The 25,224-nt window shown below is 43.3% G+C and overlaps 1 protein-coding gene across 1 annotated transcript; it reads left to right on the forward strand.

The window, feature by feature from the left end:
- Nucleotides 1–9,177: 9,177 nt before the first annotated feature.
- Nucleotides 9,178–23,081, forward strand: Dppa2 (developmental pluripotency associated 2). The gene is made up of 8 exons (XM_055593126.1): nt 9,178–9,197; nt 10,511–10,610; nt 14,962–15,136; nt 16,684–16,835; nt 16,926–16,979; nt 18,723–18,984; nt 22,131–22,326; nt 22,997–23,081. The coding sequence occupies exons 1-8, from the start codon at nt 9,178–9,180 to the stop codon at nt 23,079–23,081; spliced, it is 1,044 nt and encodes a 347-aa protein (XP_055449101.1).
- Nucleotides 23,082–25,224: the final 2,143 nt, after the last annotated feature.

Genomic DNA, 25,224 nt, shown 5'->3' on the forward strand with positions numbered 1-25,224 from the left:
TGTCTCAATGAAAAATGCTAAAGTAAATTAGAGCCTTAGTGTGCATTCGGTCTCCAGTACCACTAGCCACCAAACTGTTACCCCCAAGACACTTTAAGCATATCAAGGCCACATTAGGAATGGTAGAAAATGTGTCGTTGTGGCATAATGGAACATAACAGTTATTAACTGATAAGTTATTTGTCAGAAAGGATTTAATGTGAATCTAATCATGAAGCAATCAGTCCTGATTATTATACTTGTCGTCAGAATAATTACTAGGTGAGCCTAATAGTTTCTCTCCCCCCCCCCCCTTTTTTTTTTTCTGTTTCTGACATTCTTAAATAGACCTGAATTTTTGATGGCGGGTTAAATTGGCACACTGTTCGAATAGCTTGCTCACAGTCTCCTTTATAAAAATCTCTTCATACCAGTATTATTGAGTCTTATGTGGAGTGGTAGGTTCTTCTGAAACCTAATCCCTATGTAAACTGCAGAAGGCTGCACAAGAAAAGAGTAATTTGCCTATGCCTTACACACACCCATTTAGTGCCTGCAGAAGAGAACATCACATTCCATGGAGCTATGTGGAAAAGCAGTAGGCACTCTAGCCACCGACACATCTCCAGCTCACGTATCTAGTTTTCCTTTGTTTTGAGGTGGTGTCTCTGCATCCTAGGTTAGTCTTGAACTTGCTTTTCAGCTCAGGCCATCCGCAAACTCACCTGCAGCTTTCCTGCCTCTATTTCCACAGGGCTGGGATTATAGCCATGAGCTGTCTAAAGCCTTTAATGTTAATTTTTTTCCAGGTTACTGGGGAGAAACGGTGTGATGTGCGGTGCTGAAGTGCTATCTCGCATGAAGCCTTATGTTGGGTCGACACTAACTAATCTATAGTGGCCCTCACCTGTAATCCCAGGATTAAGGCAAAGGCCAGGAGTATCAGAAGTTCAAAGTCCTCTTCAGACTGGTTATATAGAATGGATACAGTAGAGAAATTATTTTAAAACAATATTTATTGGGCCAGTGATGTGGCTTAGGTAAAGGTGCCTGACACCAAAGCCTGAACATCTGAATTTAGTCCCCCAGATCCACATGATAAAAGGAAAAAACAATATGTGAGTTTTTCAGTGGCTACTTGTGGTTATGCATGCTTTGAATCCCAGCTGGGTTCTACATAGCAAGCTCCAGGACAACAAGGACTGCTTACAGAGAACCTGTCTCAAAAGTTGTGTTTTTATTTGTTTATGACCTCCACATATACACTACAGCACATGAGAAATACAAACAGTACTAGCAGTTGGGTAATGGGATGCACTTCGGTCTCAACTGATAGATAGGAATGGTGAGACAGGGTGTCACTGTAGAGCCTTGATTAATCTGGCCTCAAACTAAGAGTCCACCTGCCTGTCTTCCAAGTGCTGGGATTAAAGGTTGGCTCTTCTACACACAACAGAATTTGATTTTTTAAAATTTGGAAAAGCAGAAAAGACCCCTGTACCCAGATATATTTGGTCCTTGTGGAGCACAGAGGTCTTTTCTGAGACTGATACTCCACTAAGGACCATGTATGGATATAACCTAGAACGTCTGCTTGGATATAGCCCGTGGTAGCTCAGTAACCAATTGGTTTCCCATAGTGAGGGGAACAGGAACTATTTCTGACAGGAACTCAATGGCTGGCTCTTTGACCTCCCTCCCCCACCCCCCAAGGGAGGCTCAGTCCTGTTAGGCCACAGAGGAGGACTTTGCAGCCAGTACCTGATAAAACAGGATCAGATGGAAGGGGAGGAGGTCCTCCCCAATTACTGAACTTGGAAAGGGGCAGGGAGGAGCTGAGGGAGGCAGGGTGGGATTGGGAGGGAATGAGGAAGCAGGATACAATATTAATAAAATATAATAAAAATTATAGTAAATTATAATAAATTTTAAAATGCAAAAATTTTGGGAAAGCACTCAACTGAATACGTGAAAAGATCCCCCTGGAAATAAAGTTGGGCTGTGACTGTGGTCTCGTGGAGCTCATTCTGAGGAAAAGCCAGATGGCCCCCCAAGCCTTTTCTTTCTTCCTTCTGCCTCCCTCCTCTCTGACATCCCCTCCAGCAACCTTGCCCTTCATTCCATACTCAGACCAAATCCACTGTACAGCCTTATCTTGGTGTGCCTTCCAGATGTCACCTCTTTCAAACTGCAGGCCTTAAAGATGCCTCATTGGGAAGTGTTGATGGCTGCGGCTGGAGTGGGCGAATGCCTGGAACCCAAGTGCAACAACACTTTGCACTTGTTCTTTGTCCAAGCTGTGCACTTCAGCCTGAACTTGCAGTTGGCACCTCCTGCCTTCTTTACACTGCCTCAGGTCATTGTTTGACTTCTTCCTCTGAGTGTAAAGGTCCCACATCTAAGTCTTGTTTCTTTGCCATAAGGCCTGCAATGAGGGAGAATGACCTTGAGGTCCTGATTGCCCTGCCTGCAATGCCTGTGTGCTGTTTCACCTGAAGCTCTTTTTCCCCCATGGTGCTATGGACACACTCAACAGCCTTAGATATGCAAGGAAGTATTCTAGTCCTTGAATCTCATAACAGCCTCCTAGAACAGAGATCTAATGCTCGGTAGATGTTGGTTCATCTTCCAGGACTGAAAATAACTACAAATGTTTGCAACCCTTTCCCCCTTAAAAATACTGAAGGGTAAGAATTGTTAGCTACAGCCTGGAGCAGTGGCACATGCCTGTAATCCCAGCACTCTGGGAGCCAGAGGCAGGCAGATCTTTGTGAGTTCAAGGTCAGCCTGGTCTACAAAGTGAGTCTGATAACCAGTTCTACACAGAAAAACCCAGTCTTGAAAGCGCAAAAAAAAAAAAAAAAAAAAAAGTTCTCCTGGACCATGCATAGTCCAATCTCTTTTGACTGGGCAAGGATGGTGCACTCCTGTAATCACAGGACTAGGGAGGCAGAGGCAGGCCAGCCTGGTCTATAGACTGAATTCCAGGACAGGCTATACAAAGAAACTCTGTCTCAAAAAGCCAAAACAAACAAACTCAGGGAGCTGGAGAGATGCTTTTTCAGTGGACCTGGGTTTAATTCCCAGCACCCACATAGCAGCTCCCACATGTCTATAACTCCAGTTTTAGACCATTGAACACCTTCACACAGACAAACATGCAGGCAACACACCAATGAATATACAACAGGAAAAGGTGCTTTGCGACCTGAGTTTGACCCTGGAACCCAAATCGTAGAAGGAAAAAACTGACTCCCAAAAGTTGTCCTCTGACCTTCACAATTCCCTATGGCGCACACACAGGCATAAGTAAATGTAGTTTTTTAAATCTCAGGCTTGGAATAGTGGTACACACCTGTAATCCCAGCTCTTAAACTGGTGCAGGATATAGGGCTTGAATCCAGCCTGGGGCACATATGTTGCTAGGGGAAGATCTTTTCTCTAATATGTGTGTGTGTGTGTGTATATATATACAAGAATACATTCATTCGAGAATAAATATTTGTCACAGAAGACTTGTGCTTTAATGGCAACTGGAGAAAGAAAAGCAATCCGTTTCAAAAGCAGTGCCGTTTTCCTTTTCCAGCTGAGTCAAGGATGCTAGTTTCTTGTCTTTGGGATTGATGTATGTATGAATTGGAGTCCTGAGACTGAGGCTTCATGGAGAGAAGATGGAAGATACAGATGTCCATCAAGCTGTGTGCGAAACAGCCCTTGCAGCTGATGCCGCCGACCTGCTTGGTCCATGGAGCTGTGAACCAGAGTCCTTGCAGCTGATGCTGCTGACCTGCTTGGTTTTCAGAGCCTCGAGTTTGGGGCAGTGATGTGATGGGCCAGCTCTTGCTTCCTTTGATGTTCAGCCTGGACTCATCCCCCATTGCAGTGGGTTACCTGCTTGGTCTCCAGCAGCAAGACCTTGTATCTATGACCATTGTCTAATCATGGGCCTTGTTACAAAGGTTGATGCTTCACCTGTGTTTGCCCATTGAAAGCACAGACTCTATATTCAGTTGCCAAGGGCTCAGTGCAGCCAATTAATTACACATTCTTCTCAGTTACTTCAGGAGTGTCATAATTGATGACAAGCTGGATGGCAGGCTATTAGGGCAGCCTTCTTGTCCTGGAACCTCTCAGTAACCTTGGTCCGTTCTTCTTAGTCTTTGCCTCTATGAATGGCTAGTCTTAACTCCCTTGAGCACTAGGAAGGCATCTACACCTTTCTTCTCTGCAAAGATGAGCACTAGTTGGGATGTTTTCTTGAATTCTATGTTCTGGATGATATCCTGGCTGGACCTTCCACCATGGCCTGTATTCATGGTGATAGGCTTTACCCAGACAGTCTTGGAAATTTTCTGAACCTCTTTCGCATAGTGACATGGAAGAATAGAGCTTGCCATTAACCCTTGAAGTAGGAAAACCTGGTGAGAGTGCCAAAACCCTTGTGATCATATGGTCGGCCTCATTCAGAGCCAAGCAGCAGCAGATGTTTAGGCTGACCATTTACTCCTACAGGAAATCCGTATTGCTCCAAATAATGGAGCATCATGTGTGTACCATACTGGATGATACTCTCTGGTGGGCATGCCTCAGATGCAGAGAGCACAAGGCAGGAACAATATCAGATGCAGTAATCGTTCAGGATGCTAAGGGTCTATTTGGCCACTTTTCATGAGAGGTAGATGATAAGTCCATTGGGCCATTTTAGTGTTCTGTTGCTGTGATGAGACACCATGACAACCGCAAGTGTATTGCCCGCATGGATGTCTGTCTGTGTAGCATGTGTGTGCAGTGCCCAAGGTGGACAGAAGTTGACTTGGGTACTGATTGGTGGTGGGTGTGGAGGTAAATTCGACAGTAATTATTAATAGACTAGGTAGCAGAATAATTCAGAATGTAAAGAAAAAAGTGATTCTCAGCTAAGCCGTGTGGAAAGAATCACAGATTTGCCTGGTTAGCTAGGACTGGTGGCACACACCTGTCGCACCAGCATTCAGGGAGGCAAAGTCATGCGGATCTCTCTAAATTCAATGCCAGCCTGATCTACAAAGCAAGACCAGGACAGCCAAGTCTACACAGAGAAACCCTGTCTGAAAAAGCAAAAACAAAAACAAAAAAAAATTATTCCCGATTATTCTGCATTCGTGACCAGCTTAGGTGATTTAATGACACTCTGACTCACCCCGCCCTTCAAACATTGCTTGTACATTCCTGCATGCGTGGACACACACACACACCCACACATACTTCTAAGTTCTCTTCCAGGATGAGGTCCTGTGTAACTAGTTCTGGGTTTGGCAAAAGAGGAAAGAGAATATAGTCCAAAAGACCTGCAGACGTTAGCTGGCATGAGCTGCTAACAGGAGTCAGGAGAACAACCCCTCTATGAACATAATTATGAACCAACAAGAATCCATTCCCTTGGGCATAATTTCTCTTGGCTTAGGATACATCTGAGCAAGAATCGTAGGAGATGAGACAGAGTCAATGCCAAGATGACTTAGCCAGAGAAAGTGGCAACCATGGCTGATCCAAGTAGAAATGCTGAGCTTGTAAAGGCAAAGGAGAGATGAAGGAATAATGAGGCTGAAGAAAATAGGCCTGGAGGGACGGAGATGATATTTGAGGTCTTATCTGCGAAGGGGTGTCCTTTGCACAACCTCACAGGGTGAAGTGCTGAGAAGGCCGATCAGGAATGTGCTGGAAAGGGCCACAGCACAGCTAAGAATGTTCTCTGATAATAAATGAAGCAGTCACAGTATTGGTCCATAATATCATATGGGGATAACGAATGAGCCATGGCATAATACAGCCAGGTTATGGCTCTTACTTACTAGAAGCCAGGAGGCTAAAACTACTAGAAAGACTGAATGGCAGCCATTGGGCCCTGACAAGAAGGTGCTATGAGGCCGGGGTCCTTGTGGGCAAAACAGAAAGGCAGTCAAGAGGATGTAGCTCAACATCAGCGATCAAACAAGTCAAGGGGAAGAGAGATATAGTTCAGTGGTTAGAGTTCCTGCTTAACGTCTCTGGGTTGGGTTTGATCCCTTGCACTTCATAAACTGGGTGTACTGGCACACACCTGTGGTCCCATCCCTGGAGAGGCAGAAGCAGAAGTTGAAGGTCTTTTGCCTCTGCTACAGAGTAAGTTTAGAATCAGTCTAAGCTCCATGAGACCCTTTCTCAAAAAATAGAAACAACAAAAACAAGTCTGTTGTGGGGTCTGCTTAAATCCAACATAACTCAAACACCAGATCAATGCCGATGGCAAAAATGTATTGTAATCAAGCCGCTACTGATAGATCAGGGCTGCAGAATAGACTCTGGAACTAAACTGCAACACTGCAGGGGTGTGTACAGCAGATTGAAAGGATGAAACTCGAAAGTGAGGGGGATTCAGGTGGGCTGTAGCATTGTCCAATCATATTTTGACATAAGGGGTTGAACAAGGGAGTTTTCATCAGTCAGGATGGGAGTAAGTCCCTGGGCCTGGGAACATGAACTTGTTTGACCCTGCCAGCAAGATGGAGAAGCTGTCCCTGAGATAGCTGGACTCAGACAACTGTTCCTTACAATAGAAGCTGTTCAGCTACTGGGAAGTTCCCAGCCCCTCTAAGGCCCAGAACCTTGAACTTAATTTCTCCCTATAATTAAACACAGTCTGAAAAATGACATGGTGGTACATAGAATAAGTTTCTTTTGCTTGTTCCTAACAAAACTGAGGATAGAGTAACAGACAATCTTCAAGGGCAGTCATCCAAATTACAAGACATGATCATGTCAGCCATGGTGGATAAAAAATTCAAGGCTAGTCTGTACTACATAGCAAAATCCCACCTCAAAAAAAAGATGTTATGTGAAGAACCTCACCCCCCAAAAAAGCCTGAGAGGGCCTGGCAGCTAGAGATGCAGCTTTGTAGACTACTTTCCCAGCATTTACTGGGCACTGGGTTCTTAAAAGAGAGAGGAGGCAAGAGACCTTAAGATGCAGAGAACACAGTAGAAATACTTGATCTGAAAGAAAAGGGGAGGAATATTAGGAGTAGGAAGATTTAAGCAAGGATGGAGAGGGATCAGTGGAAAGAAGAGGGTGTGGGGGCTGGGAATTCACCTAAGGATGTATGAAGAAGACCTGTGGCAAAGGACTAGTTTTCAAGTCTTAAACAAACAAACGAAAAAAACATAGCTGAATGTAGCACATGCCTTTAATCCCAGCATCTGGGAGGCAAAGTTACAGGATAGCCAAGGTTACACAGAGAAACCCTGATCAGAAAACAAACAAACAAAACAAAAAAATGTGACTCACTGAGTCAGAGAAACTGGTTTATTTTTCCTGAAAGGAAGATGTTTGGCCAATCACAAGCCTTTGTTTGAAACAAGCACAGCCATTTATCTGAGCCAATCACAGCCTGCCTCTTAGCAACAATCACAGTTATTAACGCCTGCTTGTTGAGCCAATCACAACCTTGTGTCTTAACGCCAGTGAGGCTTTCCTCTGCTAGATCATCAAGGTCAGCCCTTTTCCACAGGTGGGGGGCGGAGTGAATTTAGAGTCATCTAGAATGCATCACCGCTTGTGAAAGCAAAATTCTAGTGCCAATTGTTTCCAGCTGGGTGTGGTGGCACATGTCTTTAATCCCAGCACTCAGGAGACAGAGGCAGGATGATCTATGCGCATTCAGTCCAACCTGATCTACATAGTGAGATCTTGGACAGCCTTAAGGAAACCCTATCACAAAAACAAAAACAAACAAAAGTTTCTAACAGCTGTCCTTGGACTGCCAGAAGCCAGAATGGCTGGTGCTGGACTAAGCACCTGTCTTTTTGTCCAAGGCATCCAGGGCTGCAAGCACAGTCCAGCTGCTAATTAAGGAATCAAGTAACTCCTCAGAAAACCATCCTTGCTTCTTTCAGGAAAATGAATATCAAGAATGCCTATGAATGCATATTTAAATAACTGAGGGAGGGGGCTACAGCTGGGATGCAAAGTGAAAAACTTGTAATAAATAAAAAAATAAATAAATAAAATTTAAAAAGAACTGACCATTAACACTAAAAATGGTGAATTTTAAGCAGATTTTAACAGTGCTTTTAACACCTGTTAGCCTGGCATAGATATGTCTTTAATCCCAGCACTTGGGAGGCACAGGATAGCCAGGGATACAAAGAGAGACGCTGTTATATTTTTTAAAAATTCAATTATGTTTATGTTTGTTTTATTTTGTTCGAGACAGGGTCTCAATATGTAGCCCTGGCTGTCTGGCACCTTGCTCTGCAGACTAGGCTGGCATCGAATTAACAGGGGTCTGTCTGCCTCTGCCTACCAAGCTTAGGATCAAAGGCATGTGCCACCACTACCCGGCTAAGTTATTATTTTTATTTTTTAACAGACTTGAAAATTGGTATTTTCCCCAGGTCTTCTTCATACATCCTTAGGTGATAAATTCATGGTCCCCACACCCTCTTCTTTCTACTAACCCCCCCCCATCCTTCCTTAAATCTTTCTACTCCTAATATTGTTTTTCTTTTACTTTAGGATTAAGTGTTTATTCTGTGTCATCTATATAGTAAAGCCTCTTGCCTCCTCTCTCTTATAAGAACCCAATACCCAGTCAATGCTGGGAAAGCAGTCTACTAACTAAGCTGCATCTCTAGACTCCAGTCCTTTCCTTTTTCTTTTCTTTTCTCGTTTGAGGCATAGTATCATGTAGCTCAGTCTGGCCTTGAATTCCTGATTGTCCAGTCCCTCTCTTCCAAGTTCTAGGGTCACAAACATGAGCCAGCACACCCAGCATTGTTGTTTTGAGACAGCATCTTATACTGGCCTCAAATTTATAGTGATTCTCATCCTTCAGCCCTCTAAGTGCTGAGGTTACAGGCATGAACCACCACACATAGCTCAAAATGAGTTGGTTTTGTTTGTTTTTTGTTTTTGTTTTTTGAGACAGGTATGTATGTAGTTCTGGCTGGCCTAGAACTCCCTGTTCAAAGTGGGCTGCAGTTCGAAATCACAGAGATCCACCTGCCTCTGCCTCCCAAGTGCTGGGATTATAGGTGTACAACACCACGGCCCCTTTTATTATATTATTGTTGCTGTTATCATTTTGTGATACTGGGAACCAAACTCAAGACCTCATGTACACTAGGCAAACATTCTACCAGCCCTACATTCCCAGCCCTGAATCTTACCCTTTCGGGGGAATGGGAAAGGCTATGAAGAGGTATTTGAGAGAGATTCTCTTGTCGCCGTGTCCGCTTGCAACTATACAGACCATTGTCTTTGAATTTGCTGCTTCTTTAACCTCTGCCTTCTAAGTGCTGGAATTAAAGGCCTCAGATACCCTACCTAGTTTAAGAGGGTTTGTGTTACCTGGGCTTCGTTCTTGCCTTTAATCCCCACAGTCCAGAGAAAGGGGCAGATAGAACTATAGAACTATTTGAGTTTTAGGCCAGACTGGTCTACATATGAAGTGCCAGTCCAGTCAGTGATACACACTGAGAACTGTACCCCCCCCAACAACCAAGAGGCTTCTTTTATTTATTTTTAGTTTTGCTTAAGCAGTCTTGAACAAACATTGTGCATGAGAGTCCTCTAGTTACACATCTTCTCAATCATTTCTTTCCATTTTTTTTCCCCTGTCCTTTGTTGAGACTCTGATGGCCTTCCTTCTTCCTTTCCGGGATTTTCCGACATTGTCAGTTTTAGCCTGGTGATATCCACTTTGCTGGGGTGTATGCTCATAAGGACAGCTGTGTCACTAGCCTTTTGTTTTTCTATACTTCAGTGTAGAAGACAGTTATTTTTTTCCCTGTACACCTGGAGCGCCTTGCCAATCAGCTGCCCTTTGTAGTACCCTTGGACAACCTGAACTTCATCATCCTTTCAAATGGGCATAGACTGAACATCATCCTTCTGCCTCAGCCCTTAGGAAAGAGAGGAAGACGTGGCCTTCCCACCAGATTCGAGGATGGGAGCAGGGACAACCTCTGTCATGAACTCGAGGCCTGTTCTTGGATCATTTGCCCCTGGCAATGAGGCCTTGGCAGAGGAAGAGGATCCAGGCAATTCTGATGAGACTTGATAAACTGTGGGCAGATGACATTGGTGGAGAAGCCCCCTTTCAGTGGAATAGGGGAAGGGAAAAGGAGGGAGAAGGAGGGAGGATGGCACTGGGAAGAATTGAGGGAGGGGGCTTTAATCGGGATATATAATGAAAAAAATTGTGGAAAAAAAATGTAAAAATAAAAAAATAGAACTAGAAAAAAAAATGTTGCTTGGAGTTCTCCATTCGCTCAGAAGTCATAAGGGGACTGAACTTCATTTTGGCAGCTGCCAATCCAATGATGCCCACAAAAGGGAAAAAAGTAGCTTTAAAAAAAAAAAAATTAATCATGAAGCTGATGAAACCAAAATAAACGCAAGAGGGAGAAGGACAGGCTAAATGAAGGTCAGGTAAAATTTGCAAAACCCAGGTAAAGGAAAAAAAAAAATCACACAATTCTGTTTGTGTTCGTTTGGGTTTTGGTTTTTTAGGACGGAGCTGTGTAACCCTGATTGTCCCGGAACTCACTCTGTGTTGACTTTAAACTCAGAGATCCTTTTGCTTCCGCCTTTTGAGTGCGGGGCTTTAAAGGTATGCGCCACCATTGCTTGGCCTTTTTTATTTTATTTATTTTTAGGTTTTTCGAGACGGATTTCTCTGTAGCTTTGGTTATCCCGGACTCGCTTTGTAGACCAGGCTGGTCTGTAACGCACAGAGATCTGCCTGCCTCTGCTCATTTGAGTACTGGGATCAAAGGCATGTACTGCCATGCCTCGCTGTTTTTTGTTTTGTTTTGTTTTTTGGTAATCCAGGTAGTCCAACCCGGGTCTTCACGGGTTACACAGCATTTTCTCACTGAGCTGTAAGCCCTTTCCAACTCTTGTACAATTTTGGGGACTTGGGGAGGGCGTAAAGTACCAAGCAGCCTCAACTACGCAGCCTGCTTCTGCCTCCTAAATGCTGGGATTAAAGGTGTACACCACCACACCTGGCCTCCTAAAATATTTGGTTGGTTGGTTGGTTGGTTGGTTGGTTGGTTGGTTGGTTGGTTGGTTGGTTTTGTTTTTTTGTTTGTTTGTTTGTTTGTTTGTTTTTGTTTTTGTTTTGAGACAGGGTTTGTTTGTGTAGCCCTGACTGTCCTGGAACTGGATCTGTAGACCAAGCTGGCCTCATACAGAAATCCACCTGCCTCTTCCTCCTGAGTGTTTGGATTAAAGACATGCAAAACCATGCCCAGCTTTGTTTAGGATTTTAAAATAAACCCACAACAATAAACTGTAAAGGAAAGTAAAAGATAAATGTAGAGATTAATGAAAGATAGAAGATATGTGTTGGAAAATCACAATACATAGACCTTATTTGGATTCCGATGTAAACAGATTTTTAAAATTTATTTACTACAAGAAAAAGAAATAGGCTGGGCGGTGGTGGAGTACATCTGTAATTCCAGCACTCTCGGGGGCAGAGTTGGGTGGATTTCTGTGAGTCTGAGGTCAGCCTGATCTTACAAAGTGAGTCTAGGCAGCCAAGGCTACACAAAGAAACAAACAAACAAAATTTTATTTACCATATGTGTATTGGTATTCTGTCTGCATGTGTTTGCCTGGTGCTGAGAAGGCCATAGTGAGCAATTGCATGAACGCTGACAGTTGAATCACAGTCCTTCAGATGAGTGCTCTTAACCTGTGAGTCACGTCTGCAGCCCCTCAGCCAGGCTCTATGGTATGTGCTTCTAATAAGAAGGCTTAGCAAGTGGAGGAAAGGCAGTCATGTTGAATCAGGCTACCTGATTCAGGCTACCTGAGCAGCCTGAGTTACATGAGGCTTATCTTAAAAAACCAAAACAAACAACAACAACAAAAAACCGGGAAATGAACCAAAAATGACTATAAAAATTGAATAAATGTATACATGCCTGGAAGAAGGGAGCATAAGGCCCAGTATAGATGGTTGTGAGCTACCATGCAGTTGCTGGGAATTAAACTCAGGACCTCTAGAAGAACAGACAGTGCTCTTAACCACTGAGCCATCTCTTTTTTCTCTTTTTTGTTAGTGTTGCTTTGTCTCAGGCAAAGGTCTTAGGCACAGCCATCAGGGTATCTCTGACTGGCCCAGAACTTGCTGGTATAGCACAGACAAGTATCAAACTCGGAGATCTATCGGCCTCTGCCTCCTGGATGCCATCACTAAGGATGTGTGCCATTTATTTATTTTAAATGAGAAGACAAAGGATTTTTAGGTGTTTGTTTTCATTCACTGCCTAGTCACATTAAAACAGGCATATTCCCCCTCCCCCCACATTCATGGCTGGTTTTCTGTCCTGTCCTGTGTACTGCCTGAGGTACTGCCCTAGAAGAGTAGCTTTAATGTGATAAACCTGGCTAAATTATGTGTTTTGTTTGTTTGAGACAGGGTCTCACTGTGTATCCTCGGCTGAACTCTCTTTGTAGATCAGGCTGTCTCTGCTTCCAGAGCAGAGTTTAAAGGTGTGTGTGCTTCCACGCCCAGCTTTAGTGAAAAGCTAATTTGTCTTTCAAATTCTAATTTACACTTTATTTTATGTATGGATGTTTTTCCTGTGTGCAATGGTGCCACCAAGTTCCCTCAGAGACCGGAAGGTCTCAGAGCCCTTGAAACTGGAGCTACAGACAGTTGGGAGCTCCTGTGGGGATCCTGGGCCCTGACTCTGAATCCTCTGGGAGATCACTGAGCTACATGGTCAGTCCACTAAGCATGACCTAATTATTATTTTTTTTCTAAATTAATCTCATTTATTTATTTTTAGCATGGCTTAATTCTTAATAAAAGAAATGAAGAAAATATAAAAGGGTGGGGAGAGAAACAAAAAAATCTCTAGCATGTGAATAGGGCACAGTGGCTCTGTACAGTGACCCCTGTACTTGAGAGGCTGAGGCGAAAGGATGGCCAAAAGTTCAAGGACAACCTGAGGGACACTGAGGCTTTGTCTCAAAACCATGAATCTCAGATCACTAGGTCACCCTTCGTAATCACCCGAAGCAACAGAATGACACCCACTGCTGGAAAGGAGGAGTCCTGGCCTGTCCCTAACTCTCTGGACATTATTCAGTTTCTATCCCAAGAGAGGAACAAGGATTGTCTGCCATTATCGGCCTATCCCCAAAGCCAGTTCTGGCAAACCTTGGATTTGGTCAGTGTTACCCGACTGTAGAGGAATCACCTGAGGGGATCATGGAAATACAGATTCCTGGGACACACCCTCAAGGGGAAGATTCAGGAGATAGGTTCAGCTTGATTTAGATTTCCAGACAACTCCTCAATAAATTAAAGATTAATTTTTGAGGCTGTCCTCTTTCATTTTTCCTCCCTTCTTCTTTCTTTCTTCTTTCTGATAGAGGCTTTCTCTCTATGGCTCAGGCTGAATAGAACTGAACATTTTCCTGACTCAGCCCTTGCAGCACTGAGATTACTACCATGCACCACCCTGAGGGAGGGTCTTACTCTATAGTCCAGTCAGACCTAAGGTCATGACCTTCCTGCTCCTATTTCTGCATCCGGAGCACTGGGATTACAGACATGCGCTAGCTCAAGCCTAAAGTTTTACAAAGGGAGGAGAGTGAGCTTTTGATATACTTAATAACTCAACTATATACTTTCGGCTACCAACAGAGACCAATAGAACTGATAAAATCACTGACAAAAGAGAAGTGGGTGGAGAGAGGAGGAGGGGAAAGAGCCCATTTAGGCAACAGGAAATTGAGGAAGGTTAACAGCAGTGAGCTACAGGCATCCACATCTTTGCTGCCTTTGTCTTCTCCCAAGCCTGCCTGAAGATGTCACACTCCAGCCAGGACATTTATGACAAGGTAATTTTATTTTTTTTCTAAGAGAATTGATTTTCTCTTTGAGTTGTTTTTCACTGTCTTTCTAGGTCTCACTTCTGTTTCCGGCTTGGGAGGAACTGTGGGGGTGGGGTTCAAATCCTCCATCTTGGAATACTCTTTGCTTGTTACATACACTGTATTTCCTGGGTGTAAAGGAATCTGTTTCCAAGATGCAATAGCAACCTGTAGGTTGTCTCCGGCAAGGAGTGTTGTAGCTAAAATTTAAAAAAAAAAAAAAAAAAAAAAAAAATTCTCCAGGAAAGGTGAGCTAAAATTGAGTGAAATTTTTTGGTAACTTATACATTTAAAAAATTGCCTTTTTTTTAAAATTTCCTCTTGAGAAGTAACCAGTTCCCAATATCGATAATGCCTGGTAGGTTTTCTGTCTAGGCTGGAGTGATTCTGGGCCAGATAGGGACTACTGTACCAAGTAGAAGATAGAACTGGCCAGGCCGAGTCACGCCTGCTTTCTGTTTGGCTTGGTTTGTTTTTGGTTTTTTTATTTTTGTTGTTGTGTGGGTTTTTTGTCTTCTTTTTTATTTGTTTGTTGTTTTTTGTTTGTTTGTTTGTTTGTTTGTTTTACACAGTTTCTCCAGCTGTCCCGGTTTTGTGGACCAGGCTGGCTTAGGTCTTTGCCTCTTCCTGGGGTTAGAGGCGTTCAGCCTCACCACCCTGCATGTCGGTTTTTATTAGGTATCAAAATTGAATCTGTCTAGAGTACCTTGGAAAGGTGCTATACAAATTTTAAAAGAAAAAAAATCAGTAATTCAGGTTTGAAAGTACTGGGGGTGAAGAGCTTTCAGTCGGAGAAGGGGAAGAGAGGGGGCCAAGTTTTCAGGAGCTTCCTCTGGGAGGTATCACTCCACTCCGAAGTCTTGTTCACGCTTTTCCTAGACTTGGCTTGTTACTTGCAAAGCAGGACAACTGAGATCACTTACTGTGTTAGAGAGAGTCCTTCCTCCAGGGCCTGGTAGTTCCAGGCATCCTGCTTTCCCGATGTTATCTTTTATGTATTTCAACACACAGTCATCAGGCTTGCCTTGAAAGTACACAAAATCCCTCACTGCCTCTCTTTGTAGAACTATGGTGAGGAAGAATTCAATGAGGAAGAAGTGACTTTAACCCTGGTCCCGGTCACCGAGGAGCCCGACCCAGAAGAGCACGCCCCAGAATATGTTACAGAATTGAATGCTTCTGCAAACATAGGCGTCATACCACCAGGTATCATCAAACTCAAGAATCATGGGGAAAACTGTATGTGTGGGGTGGATTTCTCATAAGCCTCTGAAAAGTAGACTCTTTGGTTTTTTTGTTTTGTTTTGTTTTTTGAGACAAGGTTTCTCTGTAGCCTTGGCTGTCCTTGACCCTTTGTAGACCAGGTTGGCCTTGAATTCATACATATCCTCCTGCCTCAGGCTCCCTGAATGCTGGGATTAAAGGTGTGTACCACCACACCAGGCAGGCTTCTAAATAAACCACATAATCCCTTAAACCTTTTAACCTCTCTGTCATTACCTGTGAGAAGAGATCAAACTGCAGCCTCACTCACTGCCATGTTTAAGATAGGAAATAGGCAGGGCACACAGAATGCTGTCACAGGGCAGCTAGGCAGAAGTTCAAAGACTAGTATGATCTCTTCCCAAAATGAAGTTAGGGACTGGGACAGAATGTTCACTTATCATACAGAAAGCATAAGTGGTTGCCACCACTACCTTAAAAAGGAAGGTTAGCACATACTGACTGTACTAAATAAACAAACAAACAAAAAGCCCCGGAGCTACCAGGTAGCTCCTAAAATTCTCAGTGCTTCTAGGAAAGGTATTACATGGTATCTTTAGAGCAACACGGGGCTGGGGTGTGCTATGTACAGAAAATGAGACTTATAGAATCCTCGTTGGAGTAGATTTTAGCAATGGTTCTTTTGCAAACAAGCAGGGGTTGTTTGTTTCTTTTTCTTTTCTTTTTGAGACAGTTTTTCTGTGTAACCTTGGCTGTCCTGTTATTTTTTTCTTCTTTGGTTTGTTTTGTTTTTCTGAGATAAGGTTTCTCTCTGTATCCTTGGCTCTCCTGGACTCCCATTGTAGGCCAGGCTGGCCTTGAACTCACAGAGATCCTCCTGAGTGCTAGTATTAAAGGAAGGCATGCACCATCACCAACTCTGGCTTAGTCTGAGACTTTTTATGTAGCAGAGAATGGCCTTGAACTCCTGATCTTCTTGCTTCTAGGTTCTAAGTGCTGCCATATAGGTACAGTCTCTGTGGTGCTGAGTTTGAAACCCAGCTCCTCTCTTGCAGTAGGCATGCCATCAGCTGAGTAACATCCCTAGTCCTCCCTCCCCTAATCCAGACACAGAATAAGCCAAAAGTATCTGTTCGTACAGCTGTGGAGGCAATACAACAAATGAACATGTTAAAATTCTCACATGGAACATGAAATTTAGCTGATGTGGGGTGCAAACATTTGTCCCCTTTATTCTTGTAATTCAAGGCAAGCCTGGTCTACAGAGAGAGTTCCAGGACAGCCAGAGCTACACATGGTGGCTCATACCTTTAATTCCAACAAGTGTGGATTGCTGTCCTGGGTCTCCTATTTCAAGAGGCATGTGATCTCGGTCAAGTGAATTTCATGTACACACACACACACACACACACACACACACACACGTATGTACACCCTGTTTTTTCTATCTGTAACTGGAAGAAAACAAGAAGCTCTCTTTGACTGCAAGCTGCTCTGTGTGGAGACTCTTAAAGCAATCACCTGATGTTATAGTTTTTGCTTTGTTCCTATTGTTTTCTCAGTTGCCCCTCTGCCAACTTTTGAACAAAAGGCACTCCCGGGAAAACATGCACAAAAGACCCCTCTGCCTGTCACCCTGCCTCCTATTAAGGACGTGTCCCGGAACACTCTTCGAGAGTGGTGCCGCTATCATAACTTGAGCACGGATGGCAAGGTTGGTACCCTCTGAGGGGATTCTGTGCTGCATGCGCCATGTACGGAGCCTTTGGTCAAGTTTTAACTTTACTATTTTTAATTTCCTTAGAAAGTGGAAGTTTACTTGAGACTCCAGAGACATTCGTATTCTAAACAAATATGTGTAAGTGATGGGAATGATGGGGTGGAGGTGGGCGCTCCCTGTGGGCTGTCCTACTCACTACAATGTATATATGTAACCTCCCTCTAAGGCAGGGTTTCTGACATTTGGGGGACCAAATGTTTGGTTTTTGAACTCAGAATGTCCCCCCACCCCCACTCTTTTCATTTATCTAATTGTGTGGGGTTTCTTTTTGTTTCTGCTTTGTTTTGAGGCAAGGTCTCACTGTGTAACCCTGGACAGTCTAGAACTCAGGTATCTCTCAGTCTCTGCCTCCTGAGGGCTGCGATTGAACACATGCGCCACCACACATAGTAGAGAAGTGTCTTAGGCTGGCCAACAACTCTGTGTATAGCTGAGGAGATGTGAATGATAAATCCTTCTACCTCCCAAGTGCCAGGGTTACAGGAATGAGCCATGGTCCCTTGCAGTAAGTTGCTAAAGCAATCCTTTACCATGTGATCCTCCTTATCCTCTTATCCTCCCCCGACTACTAATAGTTGGGATGACAGGCCTGCACCACTAGGCCCCACATGATATATTCGTGTGAATGTGGTCCTGCAAGATTATTTAGAAGCACCAAAGCCCCCATCCACAGGATAGTAGCAACAATCCTGTCTCCATCCCCCTAGGAGGTTCGTTCTAGCCATTTGTGGGGACAACCAACTTGTTACACATGGTTGCTGGAATCCTAACTTCAGTGACAGCAGAACTTCCCATCTCACCGAGGGTACTACAGCTGAGCATAGCACACACCTGGGATCCCAGAACGGGGAAGGCTGGAGTGGGAGATCTACAGTTCAAGGTCTTTCTCAGGCCCAGAGTAAACTCTAGGCCAAGATGAGGTGTTACCTCAGGGCCAAGCTAAGTGAGTGGTGTACTGCAATCCTAGCACTTGAAAGACTGAGGCAGGAGGCTGGGCAAAAAGTCCAAGGTTAACCTAAGCTACGAAGTAAGATTGTAAAAAAAAAAAAAAAAAAAAAAAAAAAAACAAAAACAAGCAAAACCATAGACACAAAAGCAACAAAAACTAAATTACCTGCAACAAATTCCCCAAAATAGCCAGGTGTGGTGGCACAGCCCTGTAATCCCAGCACTCAGGGAAGTAGAGGCAGGTTAATTGCCATGAATTCAAGGCCGGCCTGATCTACAAAGCAAGTCCAGAACAGCCAAAGCTACACAGAGAAGCCCTATCTTATTAAAAACAAAACAAAACAAAACAAAAATCCCCAAACAACCCCCTACGAGTGGCTGGGCCCCTGTCTCATTATGCAGTCCAGCCTGGCCTTAAACTTGCATTTGAGCTTTATCTAGACCTCCCGTTTTTTGTGTCAGTGTGTAGAGATCCATGTAGCAGTTTGCACATGGAGGCCAGAAGAAGGCATTTAATGTCCGAAGGCATTTAGTGTGCCTACTCCTTTAAGGCGCTGAGTTTTCTCAGCTATTCTGAAAGCCAGATAGTAGCAACAATCCTGTCTCCATCCCCCTAGGAGGTTTGTTCTAGCCATTTGTGGGGACCACCAACTTGTTACATGTAGTTGCTGGAATCCTAACTTGAGTGATCTTCACCACTGAGCTGTCTCTCCAGGCCACTCTGTCCTTTTTAACTGCCAACATTTTCTCCCTGTTGAGAACACTATCAAGAGGAGTGTTTCCGAATCGCCGTACTCAGGCCAGTGTGGAGTGAGGGTGAAATTGGCATAACAACCCTGAGCACTTTTGGATATTGATGAATGTCATTTGCAGCATATTCCTAGCACATCCCTTGAGGCCAGAATGAAGCCGGTTTCCAGGAAACCCAAGAGAGACGCCAGAGGAACCCAGCCTCAAGACAACTGCAAGAGTAAGAAGCAAAAGGAGAATGGTGTAGTGGAAATTCTAACGTCGGCTCGGGGATCCACGCTTGCAGCTTGGGGAAGAATTTCCATGAAAGCTGCTCAGCCAGAGAGTGTGAATTGCCGTCCTCTTCCTCCTGCATCCAAAGGGGCCTTTCTTGCAGAAGACGTTGGTAAGACCCACATGAAGGTGCGATCACTAACTACTCTTTAGAAGCATGGTTAACACCACCAGTCTGAGTCAGAAAGACTGTGAAAGGTAGAGTGTGAGATGTGTCATCTCAGCACCTGTGAGGTGGATGTTGGTGAGTCAGTAGTTCAAGGTCAAGGACAAGCTGGGTAATCAAAGACTGCATCTCAAAAGGAAGCAAAACTGGAACACTGTTTCTCAACCTACCTAGTGCTGTGACCACTTAAAACAGTTCCTTGTGTTGGAATGACCCCATCCGTAAAGTTATTTTCATTGCTGTTTCATAACTGTAATTTTGCAACTATTGAATCATAACGTAAATATTTTTGGAGATAGAGGTTTGCCAAAGGGGTCAAGACCCACAGTTTGAGAGGCACTGATGGTGGAGATTATAAATTTGACTCACCTAAGATAAACAGCAAAATCTTTTTCTTAAAGATTTATTTATTTATTATGTATGCAGTGTTCTGCCTGCATGTGTGCCTGCATGCCAGAAGAGGACACCAGATGTTATTATAGGTGGCTTTGAGCCTCCATGTGGTTGCTGGGAATTGAACTCAGGACCTTTGGAAGAGCAGCCAGTGCTCTGAACCTCCATCCTGGAACAGCAAAATCTTATTTGGAATAATGACACTGTCTCATTGCAAAATGTGAGGATTCCAACCTTGAGAAGGAAACATAGTCTAATAATGTAATTCGCTTCAGCTGAAAAAAGTATACTTTTCTTTTCCACTGAAAGCATTGATAGGGGTTGGGAATGTAGCTCAGTCAGTGGAGTGTATGAAGCCCTGAGTTAACATTTCTACCATCACATAAAACTTGCCTCTGAGGTGTGCACCTGTAATGCTAGCACATGGGAGGCAGAGGCAGGCTGACCTATGTGATTTTCAGGCCAGTTTCTAGTGAGTTCCAGGCCAATGACTGCTACAAGCAAGACTGTGTTTACAAGGAAGGGGAATTGGAGCTAGGCAGATGGCTCGGAGGTTAAGAGCACTGTCTATTCTTCCAGAGTCCTGAGAGTTCAATTCCCAGCAACCACATGGTGGCTCCCAGCAATCTGTAATGAGATCTGGTTCCCTCTTGTTTGCAGGCAGATCACTGTGTATATAATAAATAAACAAATCTTGAAGAGAAGAAAAAGAAAACAAGGGAGTGAGACAGTTGTTGTGGCGCACACGTTTAATCCCAGTATCCGAGGGCAGAGGGAGGCACAGTGTGAGTTCCCAAGTCCGGCCTGGTCTACAAAGCAAGTCCAGGACAGCCAGGGCTATTGCATCAAGAAACCCTGTCTCAGAAAAAAAGGGGGGGGGGGAATATAATATATTCTAAAGTTAATCCTGTTATAAATGCATGCATGTATGTATACTAGCAAAGATTTTTCTCCCATTTTATGAGCTGTCTTTTCACCCAGTTGTTTCCCTTGTTGTATAAAAATATAAACTCATGGGATTTTATTTGTCAGTCATTGGTATTAACTTCAGAGTTTCTAGAGGTTTTTTTTTTCTTTAGTAATTACACTTTACTCACTTTGTATCCCTCCCGTGGTTCCTTCCCTTCCTCCACCCTCTGCATGCATGCCCCTCCCCAAGTCCACTGATAGGGGAGGACTTCTTTTCCTTCCTTCTGATTCTAGTCAATTAGGTCTCATCAGGAGTGGTTGCCTTGTCCTCTTCTGTAGCCTGGTAATGCTGCTTCTTCCTCAGGGGGAGGTAATTAAAGAACAGGCCAATCAGTTCATGTCAGAGATAGTCCCTTTTCCTATCACAATGGAACCCACGAGTTTCTAGAATTTTACTTAGGAAGTTCTTGCCTATGTCTGCCTTAAAGTCTTTTTCATATTCCTCTAATAGTCTCAGGTCTTAGGTTAAGGTCTTTGATCCACTTGGAATTGATTTTTGTACAGAGTAAGGCAGATCCTCTCCATGTGTTTATCCGATCTTACATATGGCTATCTGATTGTTCAGGAATCATTCATTGAAGAGGCCCCTTTTTCCAATGAATTCAAGGCCAGCCAGGGTTGTTCCAGAACAGCCAGGGCTCAGAAAAACCCTATCTCAAAAAACAAACAAGAAAAACAAGAACAAACAAAAATTGGGTGACCGGAGCTGCATGGATTCATTATATCAGGGTCTAGTACATCAATCTATAAGCTAGGGCCACACCACCTTAGTTAATATGGCTCTGCAAATCTTGAAATCAGATGTTCCCACTATTGTTCTTTTTGTTCAAGATTGCATTGGCTCTCCAGATTCTCTGTGCTCTCGTGTGATTTTTGGTTTTCGAAAGTTTCAGAAGTGCATTGAACCTTCAGTTTGCTTTTGAGAAGAGAGCCATTTTTGCAATATTGATTCTCTGATCTAAGACCATGGTGGATGTCACATCTTTTAGGATCTTCAGTTTCGCTCAGTTTTGGTTTTTCAAGACAGGGTTTCTCCGTGTAGCTTTGGCTGTCCTGGAATCACTTTGTAGACCAGGCTGGGTCTTGAACTGACAGATCCACCTGCCTCTGCCTCTGCCTCCCCAAGTGCTGGGATTACAGGTGTGCACCACTTCTGACTTACTTATTCTAAAGTATGTACGTATGCATTGAGGTGACTGTGTATAAAAAACTTCCTCCTGATTTATCAGTTATGATTCTTTAAAGCAGATGAGTATGAAGTAGTATACTCACAGTGAGCTGTGAGTCAGAATATTGGTGTCAGTTCATTGGAGAAAATGGTATTTAATACAAATACTGGCTACCTCTCCTATTATAGGAAAAGCACAGGCTTAAGGGGGTTGGCTCAGAGGTAGAAGTCTTGCCTAGTATGCATAATAAGTGTATTAAATTATGTGAACCATTCAGCAAAATCTTAAGCACAAAGCAAGCATTCTGCAAAGTGGCTAAGATTCCTGTGGTTAAAAACTGTAATCTGACCAGTTTTTCATGCATTTCACTCAATTTATTTTTTCAATACTTATAATTTTTCAGTACACATTACATAAGAGCTTTGACAGTTTGTAAACTATCAGAAAATGCACTTAATTTTTAGCAACATACAAGACAGCAAATTCAAGAGTAGCTTACTGAGAGGTGGTGCAGAGTTGTCTTGATCTTGCAGTTTCTGTTTGCTTGTTTCTTCTCCCTAGGATGTAGATGGTGTATTGTCCACGGTGGATACCGCCCTGCAAACAAGAAAGGCTGGGTTCGCCTGCAACTTCACGCTGGTCAGACCTGGGTTCCAGAAATTCCCCAAAAGATGATTTCTCTCTTCCTGTTACCAGCCTGTGTCTTCCCAGATCCAGGAGTGGACGATAATATGCTCTGCCCTGAATGTGTTCAAAGGTAACACCTTAGTATCTCTCTAGTTATGGGAAACAAACAAACAAACAAACAAACAAGATGTCTAGATGAATTTCTGAATAGCTTAACAGAAACCGGAGAGCAAACACCCTATTTTCTTAATTTGCCATATAATCAGATGAAAATAGAAAATAGCACCTCGCTAGTATGGCTCATTCTTTTAAGTCTCAACAACATGCCTGACAAGTGTTTAGGAACTTAGTTCAAAACTAAATGATTATTAGGGGCTGGGAACATAGCTCAGTGGATACAGTGCTTGCCTGGCTTGAATAAGGCCCTGGGGTTTGATCCCCAGCACCATATAGAACCAGAGATAGGAACATAGAGGCCAGCCTAGGCAATGTGAGACAAAGCCCCAAGGAAAGTATACATAGCCTTATAAATACTGCTTTTGATTTTAGTTACATTTATTTATTTTGTTGGCTAATGTCACTGATTATGGTTGAGGTGAGGGCACAGGCATGCCACAGCACAAATGCCATGGTACAAGTAATCAAAACAAAAAATCAGGTCCTCATGTTTTCTGGCAGTACCCTTACCTGTCAAAACATCTGCCAGCCCTGCATTAGACTTTAGAACTCTATTAAGGGAAAACTCTGGATTTAACTCCCAAGCAACTTTTTTACAATTCTTTTTAACATTTGTCTTACAGCAATAAGAAGATCTTGAGAAACTTTAGAAGAAAGAAAATCCGAACAAAGAACTGCAATACACTGCCCCTAAATATGGCGCCTTAGACAATATCAAGGATTTATTCTGATCTGAAGGGAATGGAAGAAGCAAAGAGAAACATTCTTGTGTTCCCTATAATGACTAAAAATACTGGACATGAGTCTTCAGAAGTTCCTGCTCCTGTCTCTACCAGTACAGTAGAGAATCTGTATCTAAATCAGCATCCATCTAATAACACCCTGCTGAATCCCAATGTCTTTGGCATCTCCTGGTGGCTTTGTGTTAGAATTGTTAAATTGTTAAATGCTTAGCTATCTAGGAAATGATTTTGTTTTAACAAGTTGGTTTTGGTATTGGTATACTTTTTTCATAGTTTTTTTTTGGTGCGGGGTGGGAAAGCATTTTCAAAATAGATGAGCAGAACTCGTTTCCTTTTTTTGTTGTTTTAAGCAAGGCTTTATCATGCAGTAACTTTAGCTGGCCTAGGATTTCTAGGTAGACTGGGCTATTTACATCCTGTAGACTTCCTAAGTGTTGGGATTACATGCCTAGCCAGTAATGATATATTATTGATTATAGTAGAGAGTTCATTGCTTGTGCTAGACATCCTGTGGGTATTGGCAGTTGTCTAGAATACCATACCTTTGAGATCATATAATATACTACCTTTTAGACTGGCTTTTATATAGCAATATGCATATAAGAAATATCCATGTTTTTGATTGATTTCTTTTTAATGCTGAGATTCTGTTGTCTAATATGTGCTCCAAGTATTGATTCCACACTGGTGGATACCTAGTTGTTTTTATATATTTATGACAAGGTCTCATGCACCACAGGCTTGCCTTGAGTATGTTTGTTTTTTTTAAGATTTATTTTGTTATTTATACAGTGTTCTGCCTGCATGTATGCCTGCAGGCCAGAAGAGGGCACCAGATCTCATGGTAGATGGCTATGAACCACCATGTAGTTGCTGGGAATTGAACTGAGGACCTTTGGGGGAGCAATCAGTACTCGTAACCTCAGAGCCATCTCTCCAGCCCTTGACTTGAATATGTTAATTTAAAAAAATGTATTGTTTGACATTTCCCACTCTGATCACACTCATCATCCCTACCTTCTGTTACCGCACTCTTAGTCCCACCAATTGCACCTTTAGGGCCCTCATATAGACATAAATACAACACAGCTATTCACCAGTGCACAGGCAACTCACCAGTGACTAAACCACAGGTGACTCCACATGCCCAGCAGTCATCAGCTGCCAACAGCTTCCCAGGAAGAGCAAGGCCCCCATCAACCTCTTACTCTCTCTCACTGGCTTAGCCTTGGGCCCTTATTTCCTAAGTGTTCACAGTTGTGTGCCACCAAATACAGTTCATGCTGTGCTGGGCACTCAAACTGGGGCTGCCTGGCCAGCCACATACTTTTACAAAGCTACATCCCCAGTTGTAATTTTATGGTAGGGATAGAGTGTCTGCAGAACCAAGGCTGGTCTTCCAAATCCACAAACATGCCTCAGTGTCTGTTCAGTCTTGCACATAGGTTTCGGACAGTTTTGTTTTTTTGTGCCTCAGGCTTTTCTCTGAAAACTCATTGTGTAACCTAGAACTGATGCCAAGCTCCTGATCTTGCCTTAGCTCATAATATCAGATGTCAAGGTGTGCTACAGTACCCAGATCTCGGGCATGTGACAGTGACTTATTTCTTGCATTATATTGAGCCTTCCATAGCTCTGGGTGGCTTGGAGCTTTTCTTGCAACTGAGGTTGACTTTTAACTTCTGATCTTTCCACCTACCTAGTGCTGGCATGGGTATGTGCCACCATATCCACTTTTATGAAATCATCTAAGGTTTTCTGGATGCTACTCAAGCACTTGGTATATCGCACTAAACCTCAGCCTGGCATTTGAGTTCCCTTCTGATTTTTGAAGCAAGGTCTCCTTCCAAACCAGGTTGAACTTGGATTTATGATGTAGCCCAGGATGGCCTTGTAGAGACCAGATTCCATATTTTCCCAATACCATGTAATCTCAGTACCCAGGAGGCTGAGACAAGAGGATGGTGAGTTCAAAGTCCATTCCAAGCCATATAGTAACCCATCGCGGGTATTCTCAGTAATGCAAGATTCCTGAAAGTCAGGAACAAACAAGGTTACCCATTTCCCAATATGTTGCACACTGGTCTTGAACTCAGGATCAGGTGATC

This window comes from Psammomys obesus, unplaced genomic scaffold (assembly GCF_907164565.1).
Source record: "Psammomys obesus unplaced genomic scaffold, mPsaObe1.curated_primary_1811, whole genome shotgun sequence".
Classification (NCBI taxonomy): domain Eukaryota; kingdom Metazoa; phylum Chordata; class Mammalia; order Rodentia; family Muridae; genus Psammomys; species Psammomys obesus.